This window comes from Impatiens glandulifera, chromosome 1, assembly GCF_907164915.1.
Source record: "Impatiens glandulifera chromosome 1, dImpGla2.1, whole genome shotgun sequence".
Classification (NCBI taxonomy): domain Eukaryota; kingdom Viridiplantae; phylum Streptophyta; class Magnoliopsida; order Ericales; family Balsaminaceae; genus Impatiens; species Impatiens glandulifera.
In genome coordinates this window covers 136,494,262-136,511,132 of record NC_061862.1, presented here as the reverse complement: position 1 = coordinate 136,511,132, position 16,871 = coordinate 136,494,262, and the positions used below count along the sequence as shown (strand labels likewise).

The 16,871-nt window shown below is 33.2% G+C and overlaps 1 protein-coding gene across 1 annotated transcript; it reads left to right on the top strand.

Moving 5' to 3' along the window:
• Nucleotides 1–1,660: 1,660 nt before the first annotated feature.
• On the top strand, nucleotides 1,661–4,851 carry LOC124944509 (lysine-specific demethylase JMJ25-like). The gene is made up of 10 exons (XM_047484779.1): nucleotides 1,661–1,840; nucleotides 1,921–2,036; nucleotides 2,158–2,257; nucleotides 2,357–2,489; nucleotides 2,552–2,615; nucleotides 2,692–3,367; nucleotides 3,471–4,164; nucleotides 4,249–4,334; nucleotides 4,522–4,641; nucleotides 4,735–4,851. The coding sequence occupies exons 1-10, from the start codon at nucleotides 1,661–1,663 to the stop codon at nucleotides 4,804–4,806; spliced, it is 2,241 nt and encodes a 746-aa protein (XP_047340735.1). The 3' UTR covers nucleotides 4,807–4,851.
• Nucleotides 4,852–16,871: the final 12,020 nt, after the last annotated feature.

The following is a 16,871-nucleotide window of genomic DNA, read 5'->3' as shown; positions in this document are numbered from 1 at the left end:
AAAACCAAACCATTGAATGATGATATCATAAAGCTACAATAAGCCACACAAAAATATTGAAGCTTCCTAAAAAAAATGGAGATAGATTTAGGCCCATTTAAAAGAATATTATATATATATATATATATATATATATATATATATATATATATATATATATATATATATATATATATATATATATATATATATATATATATATATGACAACATCCTTCTATTTGATTAGAGTACTTTACTAATTTTTATGTTAAATTCGGTTAGCAATTTTTTATGTTTTATTTCCAAAGGACCTTAGGGCTCTGTCCCACGTGTCGGCTTAGACGGGCCGTCTCTATTTTAAACAACGTGTTTTTACAAAAAAAAAATAAAAAAATAAATAAATAAAAAATTGGAATAAACCAAGTCCAGGAATGCTTATAAGTTATAAGCATATTTCTACGCTAAATCTAGGTGACCATGTCCATCTATTCTTAAAATGCTTCTAGTTCCTCGTAGAGAATAGATAAGAAAATGTTAAAAGTGTAATAATACACCTAGGACGAGGAGGGTAGAATGTGGCACAACCTGAAATAATTCAAAAAATCAAGGTTAGCACATTAAATTATAAGAATATTAGACAAATTAGCATGTATTTCGTTCATTTGCACGAATAATAATATAAAAAATCGTGAAAAAAATATTACGGTAAAAATTTTATGGGCGGGTCAACCCACAATCCAACCCAAGTATCCATTTACTCTCACATATATCCAAATTAACCACAGCTCTCGACCCGGCAATCCGGACACTTTAAAAATTAAGCATCATTATATATATATAGATTAGTCAGTTAAAAAGTTGAACTTATATGGTTAAAATATCACGCGTTTATCAAATTTTGTGTTGAATTCAAAATTTAAAGTGTTATTAGCTTAGTTGGTTAAAAGGTTATATTTATTTTGTTAGGTTGCAAGTTTGAACCATACCTATAGCATTTTTAATTTTATTTTTAACCGTTTTAAGTTTATGGGCGGGTCAACCCACAATCCGACACAAGTAACCATTTACTCTCACATATATCCAAATTAACCACAGCTCTCGACCCGACAATCCGGACACATTAAAAATTAAGCATCATTTTATATATATATATATATATATATATATATATATATATATATATATATATATATATTATTTCACAAGTTTAAAAGTTAAGAAACACAAGTTATGCACACAAATAAAATGCTAAAATGATAGAAAATAATTTTAAAAAACAGAGGAGAAGAGCTCTTTCAATTTAAAAATAGAGTTTGAAAACAGAGATGTGAATATGGATGGTACGATTGTTTTATTTGAATATTGATTTTAATAATTCCGGATGTAGTTTTGTTTATTTCCTAAAAAAAATATTTATTTATTCAATGTCAACAGGAAAACACAATATGATAGATATATTACCTATGCAAAACTTGATTTGAACTTTTAATTTTTAGAAAATCTATAAATATAGCTTAGGAAACTTATACATATTTAGGAAATAGTGTTATAAACATATACATAATTAGGAAATGGTGTTATAAACATATAATTTTAGAATATATAAGTTTCTATATATCTACTATATATATATACATATGCATAAACATTCATTGATTTTATTTGTATTAGTTTTTATCATGGCTTCAGAAAATCATACAAGAAGTTCACCAGTACCTTCTTCAAGTCTTCGGGGAGGAAAATCACGGAAAAGAACAAACTATGATGTTAGCATAACAATAGAAGGAAACAAAAACTGCAATAAACGGTTAAGGCTTTCGAGTAAAAAGGAGATGAATTCAGAGCACTTTCAGAAGAAGGTTAGAGATACAAACAACATCATGCTATTTCATTATTTAATCTTACTAATATCTTATGTTAAACTTTGTTTTTCAAGCAGAGAGATGAAAAGAACCATATAAAGTGTCATCAATGTAAAAAGAATGACAAAAGTAATGTTATTCCTTGTACCAATTGTAGGCAAACTGTTTATTGTACTTATTGTATAAAAAAATGGTAAATTCTCATTCTTTCAAAAATGAACAGTTGTTTTTTTTCCTTTTTTTCATGGATATTTTATATTCATATTAAATCAATGTGTTCTGACGGAATCGAACTTGAATCTTTGGTTTCTTAGGTACCCGAAGTTGATGAAAGTAGATGTTTCCAAGCAATGCCCACTTTGTCGTGGAAACTGCAATTGCAATATTTGTCTGCAGTCAAGCGGTATCATTCAGGTTTGTTTAGCTCTTTTTCTGTCCTGAAATATAAATTATAAAATTTCTTATCTCTTGTGAAATTTCTACTAGTAGTTAAAATAGTTTTCTAACTTTCAGACTTCCAAGAGGGATATCACTCGTAGGGAGAAAATTCACCATCTTCATTACTTGATTAAGTTGCTCATTCCATATCTTAAACAAATTAATGAAGAACATAATCAGGAGATCGAGATAGAGTCTATAATCAAGGGTAATTTCTTTCTTTTAAATTTAAAAGATATCTTCCTTCTTACCAACATATTTCTTTTACAGGGGTGTCATCAACTTCAGTTAATATAGAGAATTCTCCTTGCCAAAATGATGAACGTATATACTGGTAATGATTCCTCATAATAAGATGAAGATTAAATTGATAAGTAATAATCTCAATAATACTTTTTTTTCTTAATCAGTAATAATTGTTCAACTTCAATTGTTGACCTTCATCGAAGTTGTTCCGATTGTTCATATGAGCTATGCATAACTTGTTGTCGTGAGATTCGGGGAGGAGCTGGATTTGAAGTTGATGAAAGAATAGAAATTGAGTACCAAGATAAAGGTCCAAATTATATCCATGGAGGAGATTCAATACCAAATATTTCAAATTTGGAGAATATTTTCAAGAAACATGTAGATATCAAATGGATTGCAAATGATGATATGAGTATTAATTGTGCTCCAAATGTGATGGGGGGATGTAACAACAATTGTGCGCTAAAACTCAAATCTATTCTTCCAAAAGATTGGATTTTAGATCTAATAGATAAAGCAAGTGATATACTGAAGAATTGTGAAGGAGATGATATCATTCATGATAATCTCGGAGAGGAAGACAGGCTAGGAAACGAAGATAACCACATGTATTGTTTGGACTCAGCTGATACCCAAAAAAGGGAAAGTCTAGAACAATTCCAGAAGCATTGGACGAAAGGTGAACCTATAATTGTTCGCGATGTTCTTAACGAGACAAATGGGCTAAGTTGGGAGCCAACGGTTATGTGGCGTGCACTTTGTGAAAGTTTAGACAAAAAAATGACTTCCAATTATATGTCTAAAGTGAAGGCTATTGAGTGTTTGACTGGTTGCGAGGTTGGTTTATTAAACTAAGTCGTTTATCATTTCTAATGTCATGAAATGGTCGTAGAATTTGTACATATTATTTTTTGTATTAAGTTTGATTTGTTATTTGTAGGTGGATATAAATGCTCGTCATTTTTTTAAAGGTTATTTGGAAGGAAGGAGATACGATAATGGGTGGCCTGAAATGCTTAAGCTTAAAGATTGGCCTCCATCAGACAAATTTGAGAAGTTACTGCCACGTCACTGCGACGAGTTTATCAGTGTGTTGCCATTTCAAGAGTATACGGATCCTAGGGATGGAATTTTAAACATTGCTGTAAAGATGCCATCAGATGTTCTAAAGCCGGACTTGGGTCCAAAAAGCTACATCGCTTACGGAATAACTGAAGAACTAGGAAGGGGAGATTCCGTAACAAAACTTCACCTTGATATGTCGGATGCGGTAAATATATTAACACATATAGCTGATAATTTGGAGGTGGATTATGAGCAACAATATACAATCCAAACATTGAAGAAGATACATTGGGCTCAAGATTTAGAGGAAAATTGTATGTCGGATGCCACCGGAGATGAAGGTGTAACAAAAATCAAGGAAAGTGAAATTGAAACAAGAGAAAGAGGAGCTGCTTTGTGGGATATTTTCAGAAGGGAAGATGTTCCCAAATTAAAAGATTACCTTCTAAACCATTCTACTGAATTTAGACACATTTTAGGCTCCCCTGTTGAACAAGTTTTTCATCCAATTCACGATCATATATTCTATTTGACTATGGGTCACAAGCAAAAACTCAAACAGGAATATGGTTAGTATGTTCGAATTTTTTTTCTTATTAATTTAGTATATGCTTCAAACAATTTAAAATAATATAATTCAATTGTCATTTCAGGTGTAGAACCATGGACGTTTGAACAAAGACTTGGTGAAGCCGTATTTATTCCAGCTGGTTGCCCCCATCAAGTTAGAAATTTAAAAGTAAGTTATCTCTATCTAATTTGTATCACTAAAAATCAAGCGAGTTCAATAATTTCTTAATATTCTATTTTGATTTTACAATTATAAAAAAGAATAAGATGTTTGATTATTTAGATAAATGATTAAATTTAAGTAAATTCTTGATTTTAAAACTTTATTGTTGTTTGTATTATTCTTATGACTACAGTCATGCACAAAGGTTGCAGTAGATTTTGTTTCGCCCGAAAATATAAGTGAATGTATTCGATTGGGTGAAGAATTTAGACAACTTCCTAAATTTCATAGAGCTAAGGAGGATAAATTAGAGGTATCTTTTTTTCTCTATAAGAAACTATATATATATATATATATTAATAAGAAAAATAAACATCTTTTAAATTGATTTTATTTCTCAATGCAGATTAAAAAAATGATAATTCATGCGATGGACAAAGCTATTAAAGATTACAAAAGTTTGACATCCCACGAATAAATAACTTTGAAGGCTCCTACAAGTATTCCTTGTTTTTTACAACCAAATGTTAAAGAATTTTATTAGAATTTATATTTTTTTAATTCTTTTGTAATGATAAATGATCATTTCTAGTTAAAGTTCTCTAAATTTTATTGCTTATTATATATTTTTGTTCACATATTAGTAAAAAAATATAACCTAGCTAATAGAAATTATTCAATTTCATAAGAAAATATTTTCAAATGACCTCTTTAAAAGTAGTTTCTTTACCCAAAATCTCGTTCATTTGTTTCGGTAAAACCACGTAAATCTGCAAAATAGAACCAATTATTATTAATAATAAAATATTCTTTATTGTTTATACTGTAATATTTCGGATGGGCCCAAAGATCACAACCGTACGACTTCGTGGTGAAAATATCTAAACATGAAAAAAAATAATTAATTTTGTGTCAAAACACATGATAAACAATTTCTTTCAATTGCAAGATATCCATGAAACATGTTAGGGATATAATGGTTTAAAATTAGATGCATGACAGTATGAGAACCTTCAAACTCTAGATGAATGCTAAAACTTGGAATACTTACAAACTAAAATTTAAACACTTTATTTATAAAAATGTCGGAAGGTTTAAGTAAAGACCATTTTTAAGAGTACGAGGGACAAAACAAACGGTGATTCTCCCAGAGATAATTTGCACTTTGTGTGAATTAATGACTATTGATTGTGGCTAGTTGCAAGATTGGTCTATTAAACTAAGTTGTTTGTCATTTCTAATGTCAAATTAATTAATGTATATTTTTTTTTTAACTCAAAACCGAATTCCAATCCAATCAATACCTTCCTTAAGCTTGTATGTAGAACTATTCTAACCTAACCTAATCATGAATGAATGTTCGAACTTGCTCTTCTCCCTCCATAATAATAATGATGGCCATATACGATTTGCCCTTTTAAATTCGACTAAGTCGGTTTCATTTTTAATTTTCTCTTTTTGTTTTTATATCGATCAGTCGACACACGGTGAATGACTGTATTTGGTCAATCTCATCGTTTCGACCCGGTGGTGATTTGGGTATATATATGTCATTCACCCAATTTGCTCACATATCGTCCAAGTTCTGTTTTCTTCAAAACGAGGAATATATTGGACGAGTCCAATGATCACAACCGTAAGGCTTCAAGGCTTCGTGGTGAGAACTACCTAAACAAGAAAGAAAAACAATTCATTAAAAAAAAAATTAAAAAATAAACGCATACGAAGAAAAATTTCTCCCAACGGCTAGTTATCCCGTGCCTACTTTGATTATCTTACACTGTTTTTCATTCTAATTGATTAAACGATACAATTGATATAGATACAATTGATATAGAGCTTTGGAGTGGGATGAAATTTTGTATCAATGGACGAGTATATGGAGCATCTCTCTCATGCTTACCGGCAACCAACCCCAAATTGTATTATCAATTTTGTCACATTTATTTTAGTCTAACTTGAAGATTATATTTATGTTATTTTTGTTAACTCCAATTTTTTTAACTAAATTTAATTATTAACATTGGCTAGTTTTTAAAAATATTAGATTTTAAAAATAATATTTTATTTTATAATAAATATCTTTCATTTTTAATTTGATGAACATTTATGTAATAACCATATTAAAATATTTTTTTTAGGTATTAAAGTTATAATACTAATATCGTACTTAAGGTATATTAAAATAAAGTTAAGGTAAATGTATGAATTTTTTATATTGAAACTTTCAGTAAAATATAAAGTATGAATACAAATATTAAGGAATACTGTACCGACCCACCCCAAGTTATATCTGAGACCAATGTCATATCAATCGATTTTCAAATTAATTAAATTCAGGACATTTTTTTAAATAAATATAAATGAGATTAATAGACAATTCAATAGATAGCTTACAATAAAATGAAACCTTAATTATTTTGTAAATTTGAAAAATAAGTGTTAGATTTAAGACGAATTAACATCCTCAAAAAGTCAACAAAGACGTACACAATGCAAGAAATGCGCAATTGCGACACAACCTGCACAGAGCGCACGAAACGTATGATCGTGGCACGGATGACACAATTGACACAAAGAAATTGTTTTGAAATTGCTTAAAAAAAAGAAAAGAAAAAGAAAAAAAAATAAAGGATAATTGTCACGGGCTCAGTCTTTCCACTGACGATCCGTGCGGCACTAGTTATGATCTTCGCAAGAACGAGTAACTAGTCAGCCTTTCTCGACGCAACACTCGACGTTTAATGGAATTGACACAAGAATTCTAGAGAGAGTAAACTCTTACAAAGAATATTAATATTATCTCACTTGAATACTTGGTACTTTACAAAGGAATACCTCAAAGGTATTTATAGGGCTATCCCCAACTACTATATTAATTACATAACTCCCAACTACCCCATTAATTGTGTGCTAACCAACTACTACATTGATGGCTTACTACCCAACCACCACCTTAATAATTTACTAACCAACCACTACATTAAATGGCCCATTAATGTAGAGAATGACATATTTTCTTACAGGGCTTCTAGAAGGTTCCTTGGTTGGGCCTCCATGAATGATTAAGCCTCTTGGGTTAGGAAGACAAGTGGGCCGTGACATTCTCCCCCACTCATTCCGGCGACGTCCTCGTCGCATCCTCTTTGTAGGTCTCAATGATGTCTCCAAATGCGACAAAAGTTTTGAGCGATATGTTAGCTTTCCATCCCGTTTCTTCTCTAAGAAAGGGCCTTCGTATCGCCTCACAGACCCCTTATGAACTTTGGAAAATCGTCTCTCATGATAGAGGAGAAGTTTTACTACCACTCGGTTTCCTCCGAACTCCAAGTGTCTTCTCTTTTTGTTCTCCCATTTCTTCATTCTCTTGGCGGTCTTGTCAATTTCGCATTTCCCTTTCTTGAAGAGCAACTCCTCCGATTGTCTCTTCAATCCCTCCAATTTGGGAGATTCAATGCGATAAATGATTGTCGCCGATGGTTTAGTACCATTGACTAACTCTTCTCTATGGTCCACCTCTCTCTCATGGTGGAGTTTCTTTGGAAAATCGGCGGGCATTACATCCTGAACTTTCTCTAGGACAGTTGTAATTTTCGGAGGTGTCTTCTCTTGGACCACAGTTTTCTCATCTTCTTTCAAAGTAACAAAAGATGATGAATAGTCCTCCTTTACACTTTTTGAGAGTTGCATGGCAGAGAGGTGCCTAGTTTCTCTCTTTCCTTCTCGTGTTAAGTGTATTGTGCAAGTATTGCCTTGCTCTAGAATGTACATAGCATTAGCAGAAGGGAGTATAAATGCATTTACCTTGTCTAGGAACTCTATTCCAAGAACCATTTTGTAGTCGTCCATGTCAATAATGGAGAAATCCAGAAGGCCAGTCCACTCTCCCAAGTTGACTTTTACATTACGAGCAACTCCATAAGTTGCACTTGGTGCCGAGTTGACTGCTTTAAGCCACCCCTTTTCTTTGGTGTACCTAATCCCTAGTCTTTCCGCCTCTTTTACCTCTAGAAAGTTGTTGTTGGCTCCCGTATCCAACAAAGCTTTAACCATATGGCTTCTTACTTTTGTTTCCACGAATAATCGTCCTTTCTTCGCGGTCCTTGGCCCTTCAAACTTTGCTTTAACGGCACTAAGGAGATTTAACGACCCCAATCGAGCTTCATCGTGAAGGCCTTCCTGCTCCTCCATCAAAGCGGATAGTTTGTTCTTCATAGGGCACTCTCTTGCTTTATGCGGCCCTTCACAAAAGAAACACTTTATTCGGGGTCTCTCTCCACGTTTCTCATTCCGATCTCCTCTACCATTGGGCTTCGTCCTCTTAGTTGGGTCTTCATTGCTGTAAAAATGGTCTCCACCATTTTCCCCCTCGTCATTCCTCTCATAAGTCGACTTTGGTTTCTCTTGTCTTCTCATTTCGACAAGAGATTCAGCAACAGCGATCGCGGTGTTTAGATCTTGGACACCACGCCGTTCCAACTCAAGCTTTGCCCACATTTGTAGACCATCTGTGAAAGCAAACAAGGCTTCGTCGTCTGAGTAGTTAGGGATCTCAAGGAGAGTAGCGATGAACTCCTTGACATACTCCTTGATACTCCCCCTTTGTGAGAGTCGCCGCAACTTGGCTCTTGCCTCTCGAATAGCATTTTCAGGGTAGAACTGCCTCTTGAGCTCTTCCTTGAATTCGGTCCAAGTGTTAATAGAACACGTACCTCTTTCTATGTCGCCACTCCTTCGCCTCCACCACAACATTGCGGTGTCTTCTAAGTATGTCGTGGCAGTATCTATTTTCCTCGCCTCTTCTACCAGGCCGAGTGCTTTGAAGTACTGGTCCAGACCCCATAAGAAGTTATCAATCTCCTTCGCATTCCTCTCGCCTAAATACGCTTTAGGCCTTGGAACATCTATCCTTGACGGATTTGGGATTCCTACAGGCGCACGTCCGCACTCTTGCGCAACCGCCTTCTTGAGTAACACCACATTCTCTTCAGTGGCTTGTAATTTAGATGACATTACCTCGAGTTTCTCGGTCAAGGTACTGATTTCGCCAAGTAGGGTCTGCTCCATGATCTGAGTTTGCTCTTGACATTTGGACAAGACCTCGTTCAAGGCACCTTGCATTCCTTCTCGGAGCTCGTCTCTCTCTTTCTCGAGCTCGGCAATGCGTTCCTCTAGGTCCCCGGCATTATCTTGTCCGTACGCCATAGTGAGTTCTACCTTCTCCAGTCTGGCGAGAATGTCAACGATAGCATCCCTTGATCTCTCTCTTTCTTTGGTAGTTTTGGATCCTCCCGTTTGAACTTTGCGGGAGATCCTACCATCTTCTCCGGTCCCGTGGGGAAGATTCTCTACTTCATCCACGACCTTTGAACTTTCATCCGATTTCTTCGTCATTTCAGCTCTGATACCAATTGTCACGGGCTCAGTCTTTCCACTGACGATCCGTGCGGCACTAGTTATGATCTTCGCAAGAACGAGTAACTAGTCAGCCTTTCTCGACGCAACACTCGACGTTTAATGGAATTGACACAAGAATTCTAGAGAGAGTAAACTCTTACAAAGAATATTAATATTATCTCACTTGAATACTTGGTACTTTACAAAGGAATACCTCAAAGGTATTTATAGGGCTATCCCCAACTACTATATTAATTACATAACTCCCAACTACCCCATTAATTGTGTGCTAACCAACTACTACATTGATGGCTTACTACCCAACCACCACCTTAATAATTTACTAACCAACCACTACATTAAATGGCCCATTAATGTAGAGAATGACATATTTTCTTACAGGGCTTCTAGAAGGTTCCTTGGTTGGGCCTCCATGAATGATTAAGCCTCTTGGGTTAGGAAGACAAGTGGGCCGTGACATAATGAATATAAGGAGTCTAATCACTTTTTCCCACATTGGAATCCTATAACATTTTCAAACTCAATTGCAAGTATAAATAGAGAAGTCATTTCACCATTGAAGGATACCCCGAAAATTTCTTTAGAAAAAAAGAGAATCTAAAGTTTTTTTTTGCTTCTTAGTACAAATATTTTATCTCAACTTCATCATAAAATATTTTGATTCGAAGTTGGAGCAGTTAAGGTCGGTCAACATTATTACAATCCTTAACATGTAAGTTATTTTTTAATTATGTTTAATTTCTGCAATAAATATGCTAGGAATGTTTAGGATTTGAGAAATAGTTTAGGTGTTTTGAATGTATTGATGTAGATACAATAATTTTGTCGATTCTACAATAAATATGTTAGGATTTTATTTTGTTGATTTAACTTTGATTCAAAATATAATTATATATCTAAAGTAACTTGTGCATACAATAAAGTGAAAATGACTTGTTGATGCTATAGTTTTATGAAGTTGAATAAGATATATTATTGCTAAATTCATGCACATTAACTGTTTGATGAAATGCTTTTATCCAAAGTTGCTTAAAACTTATCGATTTTCTTAAGATACAATGATTCAAACATTCTGAAATTTGATAAGTTGTCATTCTTTATACTATATTGTCATAGATTGTGCAAACTCGGTTTAGTAGATTATTTCAAATTGAGTCATTTTCTAAAATGGTAAGTATGGAAGATTATGAAATTTCAGATTTCAGAATCTGTCACACAAATTTACATAAATAAAGTATGGTTTGGATATAAAGAATGAACTAAAATTTTGTCATAGGTTAAATAACTCATTGGTCTACAAAGTTGCTTTTTATTTTTGTGCCACATTCGAACCCTAAGTAGGGCCTCGCCGACACACACCCAACAATCTTTTTAAATTGAAAATATTAAAGATCACTTTGTAAGATTTTACTTAATGATTGATTGTGAACTAAACATAACTCAAAATGGTTTGGTTTTATCAAATTTTGCAGTCCACACCATCTTCTATTAAGTTTTATTCACAAGTCTTGTGAAAATTCAAAACTTTAATGAGACTTTTTGATGTTATTAAAATTGTAGGAAAACTATTTTTCACCATGGTCAGTTTTATTCACAAACATTTTGCAAATTCAAAACCCAAACGAAACTGAGACTTTTGGATGTTATAAAAGTTGCAGGATAACTGAGAAAAATTATTGAATGTATTTCCTAACTATGTGATTAGAAATTGATTTTGACTTTGGAATGTCAAGTGTTTTTTTGGAATTTTGTTTTGATAATAGGTACATCCTTATATCCCTTGTTTTACCTCATATATAATCCCTTGTTGCATGATAAGATGAAAACTCTCAAACTTTATATGAATGCTAAAACTTAGAATTAACTTACAAAATAAAATTTAAAACATCTTATTTAAAAAATTGAATAAAGGTTTATAGTATAAGGTTTTAAATGTGTATTTCATATTTATAAATAGAGATAAATAATTGTCATTCAAGAGTTATTCAAAAGGTAGAAGATATAATAACTAGTGGTCTGAAATGTCAAACCTTAAATATTGGCCTCATCCCACAAATTTGAGAACTTATGTCCCCATCATTATTACAAGGTCATTAGTGCATTGTCATTCTAATAACTTAGAACTTAGAGATCCTAGGTCTGAATTTCTTATTATCTAAGTAAAGATAACATTGAATGTTCAAAATTTGGGCTTGGATCCAAAAACCTATATTGTACATTGTACACGGGATTACCAAAGAATTTTGGAAGAGCGATACAAAAATGAAACTTTACTTTTGAGAATTTTTTTCTCAAAAATAAAGTTTCATTACAAAATCGTCTCTTCTAAAATTTTCGGTAATCTCATATACAGTATATGCTTACGAATCTATGTACAAAGTTAGAACATTCAATGTCATATTTACATAAATATTAAAAAATAAATACATCCCCAGGATATTTATGTTCCTGAAATGACAATGCCCTATTGAACTGTCACAAGAACTGTCACAAGGATAATAATAAATTATCAAATTTGTAAAATGAAGGCCAATATTTAAGGTTGAACATTTCATATTATTAGTTATCGTATCTTCTTCCTTTTGAATAATCCTTGAAAAATTGACGAATATTTATTTCCATTTATAAATACAAAATTATAAAAATTAGCACAGATGTTACATTAGTTTGACATTAGAAATAACAAACAACAGAGTTATCATGTTATTTACATTTTATTTTCTCGAAACCTCGCGCATCTAAATGTATCATATTCCGATCATAACATGCGTCTAAGTATATCACGATATGTTCATAGCATGCGTCTAGATATCGTCATGATTATAATCGAAATAAGATTGAGAATAATAGTCTACGCATGCGTCTAAGTATATCACTATATGTTTATAACATGCGTCTAGATATCGTTATGAGTATAATTGAAATAAGGTTGAGAATAATAACCAACGCACGTGGTGACTAAAGTTAAGTCCACAGCGATACAAGAAATTTGATAGGCGAAGTTAATTTTCAAATAGTCATGTGTCAAGATGTTTCTCGTTTTTATTTTTTATTGTTTTAATTTTCTCTTTTTGTGATTTTTTTATTTTTATTTACAAGAGATCGGGTGAGAAGAAAGAAAATCAAACGGGCCTTATCCCTTGATTTGGTTGTGTTAGGCCTAGGTATTTGTCGCGACTAAACCGTGGCTCATTATCTTTGTTTGCAACATGGTCATGGGGCTCAATCACTACTGGTCAAAATCAGGTCATAACTTGTTTTTCTTGGTCGCAAGTTAAAAGTGAAACACAATCGCAACCTCAACCATGATCAATCAGAAATCAAGAAGTGGATTTAAATTTTTAGGCCTGGGTTTGGGTAACATCATTTTACTCCCCTTCATATCACTTAATGCATTAACTAAAATATTAAAATATTTTTTGTTTTAAAATTTTATTTTATTTATAAATTTCAATATCTTTTAATTTTTTTTACCAAAAATAATTACATTTTTAAAATCATCAACCATCATTATTTTTTTCTCCATCTAGGTTATTCGAAGAAACCTCAATCCTAATAAGCTCTTAGTCGTCATAAAAATTGGATCTCGATTGTTGGCCTTGGCTACTTTTCTTCTTTGCTAAGCAAAGTGAAACGTAGCCTTTGATGACCACCTTCATTTCTTCGGTCTCGCCTTCGATGGCCTTGTTTTTTCGGTTGACAAGAATGCCAAAATAAACTATGGTGGTTGACCTTAGCAACAATTTTTTTATTTACAATTTCAATTTAGATAGGTAGGTTTGGTTAATTTCATTACATCATATACTAAGACTACATTTGAATCAAACTTTTCTCTAATAATCTGTTGGGATTTTTTAAGAATATATCTTACATATATTATAAAATTGAGGAATTTAACATTTAAAATTTAATGAAACTTATAATCACTATTTATGTTGACAGTCACAAGTTTCACTGTTTATAAATTATTAAAAAACATCTTATAGTGTTTATAGAATTATTTTATTTCGTTAACCTTTTACCGTTATGATGACAGTTATGATTTGTACTCTTTATACTTGATAATAAGTACTTTTCTTTTCTCAAGAGAGGCCTACATCATAAATTTTATTTTCCCTCTTCTCATGGCTGAAACCTCCTTCTCATGGCTGAAACCTCCTTCCATAGCGGCCTAGGAGTTTTCAAGATCCCATAAAAATTGTAAGGATCTTGAACTTCTCTCATTTGTAATTCTATTTTTAAATAAAATTTGCACGTGATGCTTTTCTTTGTTAATGTATATTTTTATCTTTAGCTTTCTTTTGATTTGATGATTGTTGTTTTTACTTTACATTACTTAGGGTTTGAAAATATATCCATTATTTTCATTACAAAATGGTTGAAAATATACTCACTTTAGGTTAGTTAATATTTTGAGTTTAAAACTAGTTTTAATCTTTTTTGGGTCAAGGCATGATTTCAACCCAAAATCATTCCTAGATTGAACTTAGACTGAGGGTTAGAGCTTTTAGTGGATTCCTCGACCGAGGAACACCCTTATATCTTAAACCAATCTATTGATCGAAAAATAAATATATAAAGTTAACCAAAAATCTTAGCATTTTGATTTTTTTTCTCGTCTTTTAGTGTGATCTTTAGCTGAAATTCTTTGTTAATCTTGAATGCGTGCTGAAGGAGATTTAGTCGTAAGTGTCAGGAAAATAGTGTCGACGGAAGCACTCGACAATCCTTGATTCTTTGACTAAGTTTTTGTTTGATCATGATTTTATTATTGGGTCAGTTGACAAAACATTGTTCAGATTTGTTAAAGACTCTCATATTCTACTTGTTCAAGTTTATGTTGATGATATTATATTTGGGTCAACTAATCCCAAATGATGTGAGAAATTACCAAGCTGATGTAGGACATATTTGAGATGAGTAAGATATGAGAATTAACCTTCTTCCTCGGTCTTCAAGTTCGTCAACTTAAAACCGGTACCCTCATCAACCAAGTCAAATACACCAAGGAATTGTTAAAGAAGTTTAGAATGGAGAGCTGCTCGACTGCAGTCACTCCAATGAGTTCTTCCAGAAAGTTAGACAAAGATGAAGATGGACAAAGCGTTGACATCACTGCCTATAGAGGACTCATCGACTCTTTGCTCTATCTTACTACCAGCCGGCCCGACATTCAGTTTGTTGTCGGTGTCTGTGGAAGATTCCAGACTAATCCTAAATTATCTCACTTTATTGCTGCTAAGCATATTTTGAAATATTTAAAGGGTACTCAAAATGTAGGACAATGGTATCCGAAGGATTCCAGTTTCAATCTAAAGAGTTTCTCAGATGCAGATTATGTAGGTTGCAAAATTGATCGAAAAAGAACCAGCGGAACTTGCCAGTTTCTTGGTGATCGTTTGATATCTTGGTTCAAAAAGAAGCAAACGTCGGTTGCTACGTCTACAGCTGAAGCCGAATATCTTATAGCAAGAAGTTGTTGCTCTCAGCTCTTATAGATTCAACAACAACTGAGGGATTATGGAATTTAAGCAGAAGAATCTCTGATTTTCTGCGACAACACAAGTGCAATTGTTATCACCTACAATCCAGTTTTGTATTCTCGGACAAAGCATATTGAAATCAGACATCATTTCATTCGAGATCATATCTGTCAGAAACATATTCGCCTTGAATATGTTCCAACAGATCAGCAAGTGGCAGACATGTTCACGAAGCCACTATCCGAGACTAAGTTTTCTTACTTTATAACTATTTTAGGGCTTGTTGATCTTGACTGACTTATTTTAACTAATCATGCATAAATTGAAGGGAACATGTTGTTTAAATGTAACTAGACAGACTTGTGTAGACAGAGGTCTCAATCTGTCTAATGGATCAGTAGTCTAAGGAATGTACCTACTTAGACGTATACTTGCTTAAGTAGTCTGTGTTTCCAGGTTGGAATGTCTTGGTTTAAAACCTACGTAGTTAGACGTTGAAGCCTAATAGACGTTTATAAGACTAGTGTAGTTAGACGATAACGTATAACCAGACACACGTTTAACACATGGTGTTTATGCGTAATTAGACGACTGAAGTCTAAGAGACTCTTGGTTGTCTGGAAGACAAACGTGATTAGACGTCGACGTCTAATAGACGCCTATTCAACTTAGATGCATCAAATGTGGACATTAAATGAAACTTCTAACTATGTACGTCATTAGACCTCTCATCTTCAGGAGAATGGGACAACTGTCCACAGCTTCATTATCTACCTATGTACTTTTCCCGCCAAAAATCGAACAGTCATCTCTTCAATAAATTGAAGACTTGTATTTTTAATGCTAAAAGAATGACTAAAATTTCTGATGTCCTTTCACTACACGTATTACATTAATGACAAACCTTTATGATTATACCTTAAATGCTGCTTATTTTAAATGATACGCCTATTGGGAACATATAATCAATACAGTTATCAGTCATACGTTAGCATTCCTTTATAAGAGAAACGATTATATTCAAAGATAATCAATATCACCCCTGTGAATCTTCGCTTCTCTCTTTAAGAAATCTTCGTGCGTCTCTTAAAATTCGGTAAGAAATCTTCCCATCTCTCTCGAAATGGGTTCTCTTGTGCCATCCACCCTTCAAATAGATTTCGATTCTATGTCCATATTGGTGATTCCTGAAATGGTCACCATGTTTGAATCCCTCAAAGCGTCAGGTCTTGAAAAATTTCTCAAGGCTCCTATCATCATTCACGAACCGGAGGTTCGTGAGTTCTTTAAAAATGGATGCTTATACGACAACAGGCTTATCATAGCAAAACTTTTTGACAATATTGTTTGCTTCACCGAAGAATCCTTCGCTCGATTCTTCGATCTTCCGACCGAGAGGCTATTTGAGTTCCCTACATTTTCTAAAGAAGTCCTGTCTGAGATGGGGCTTGTCTTCTCCGACACTACTCGTGATGGGACTCTAGTTCCTGTCAAATCTCACGGACTAAGGTCTGCCTTGAAAGTTGAGTTCTCCTTGCTCAGTGATATACTCTTCAGGTCGATTCTGGCCAAGGGCTTCTCAAACTCTTACTCGAAGATGGTCTTCGAGATGATGATTGCTTTCACTAAGGGGACAACAATC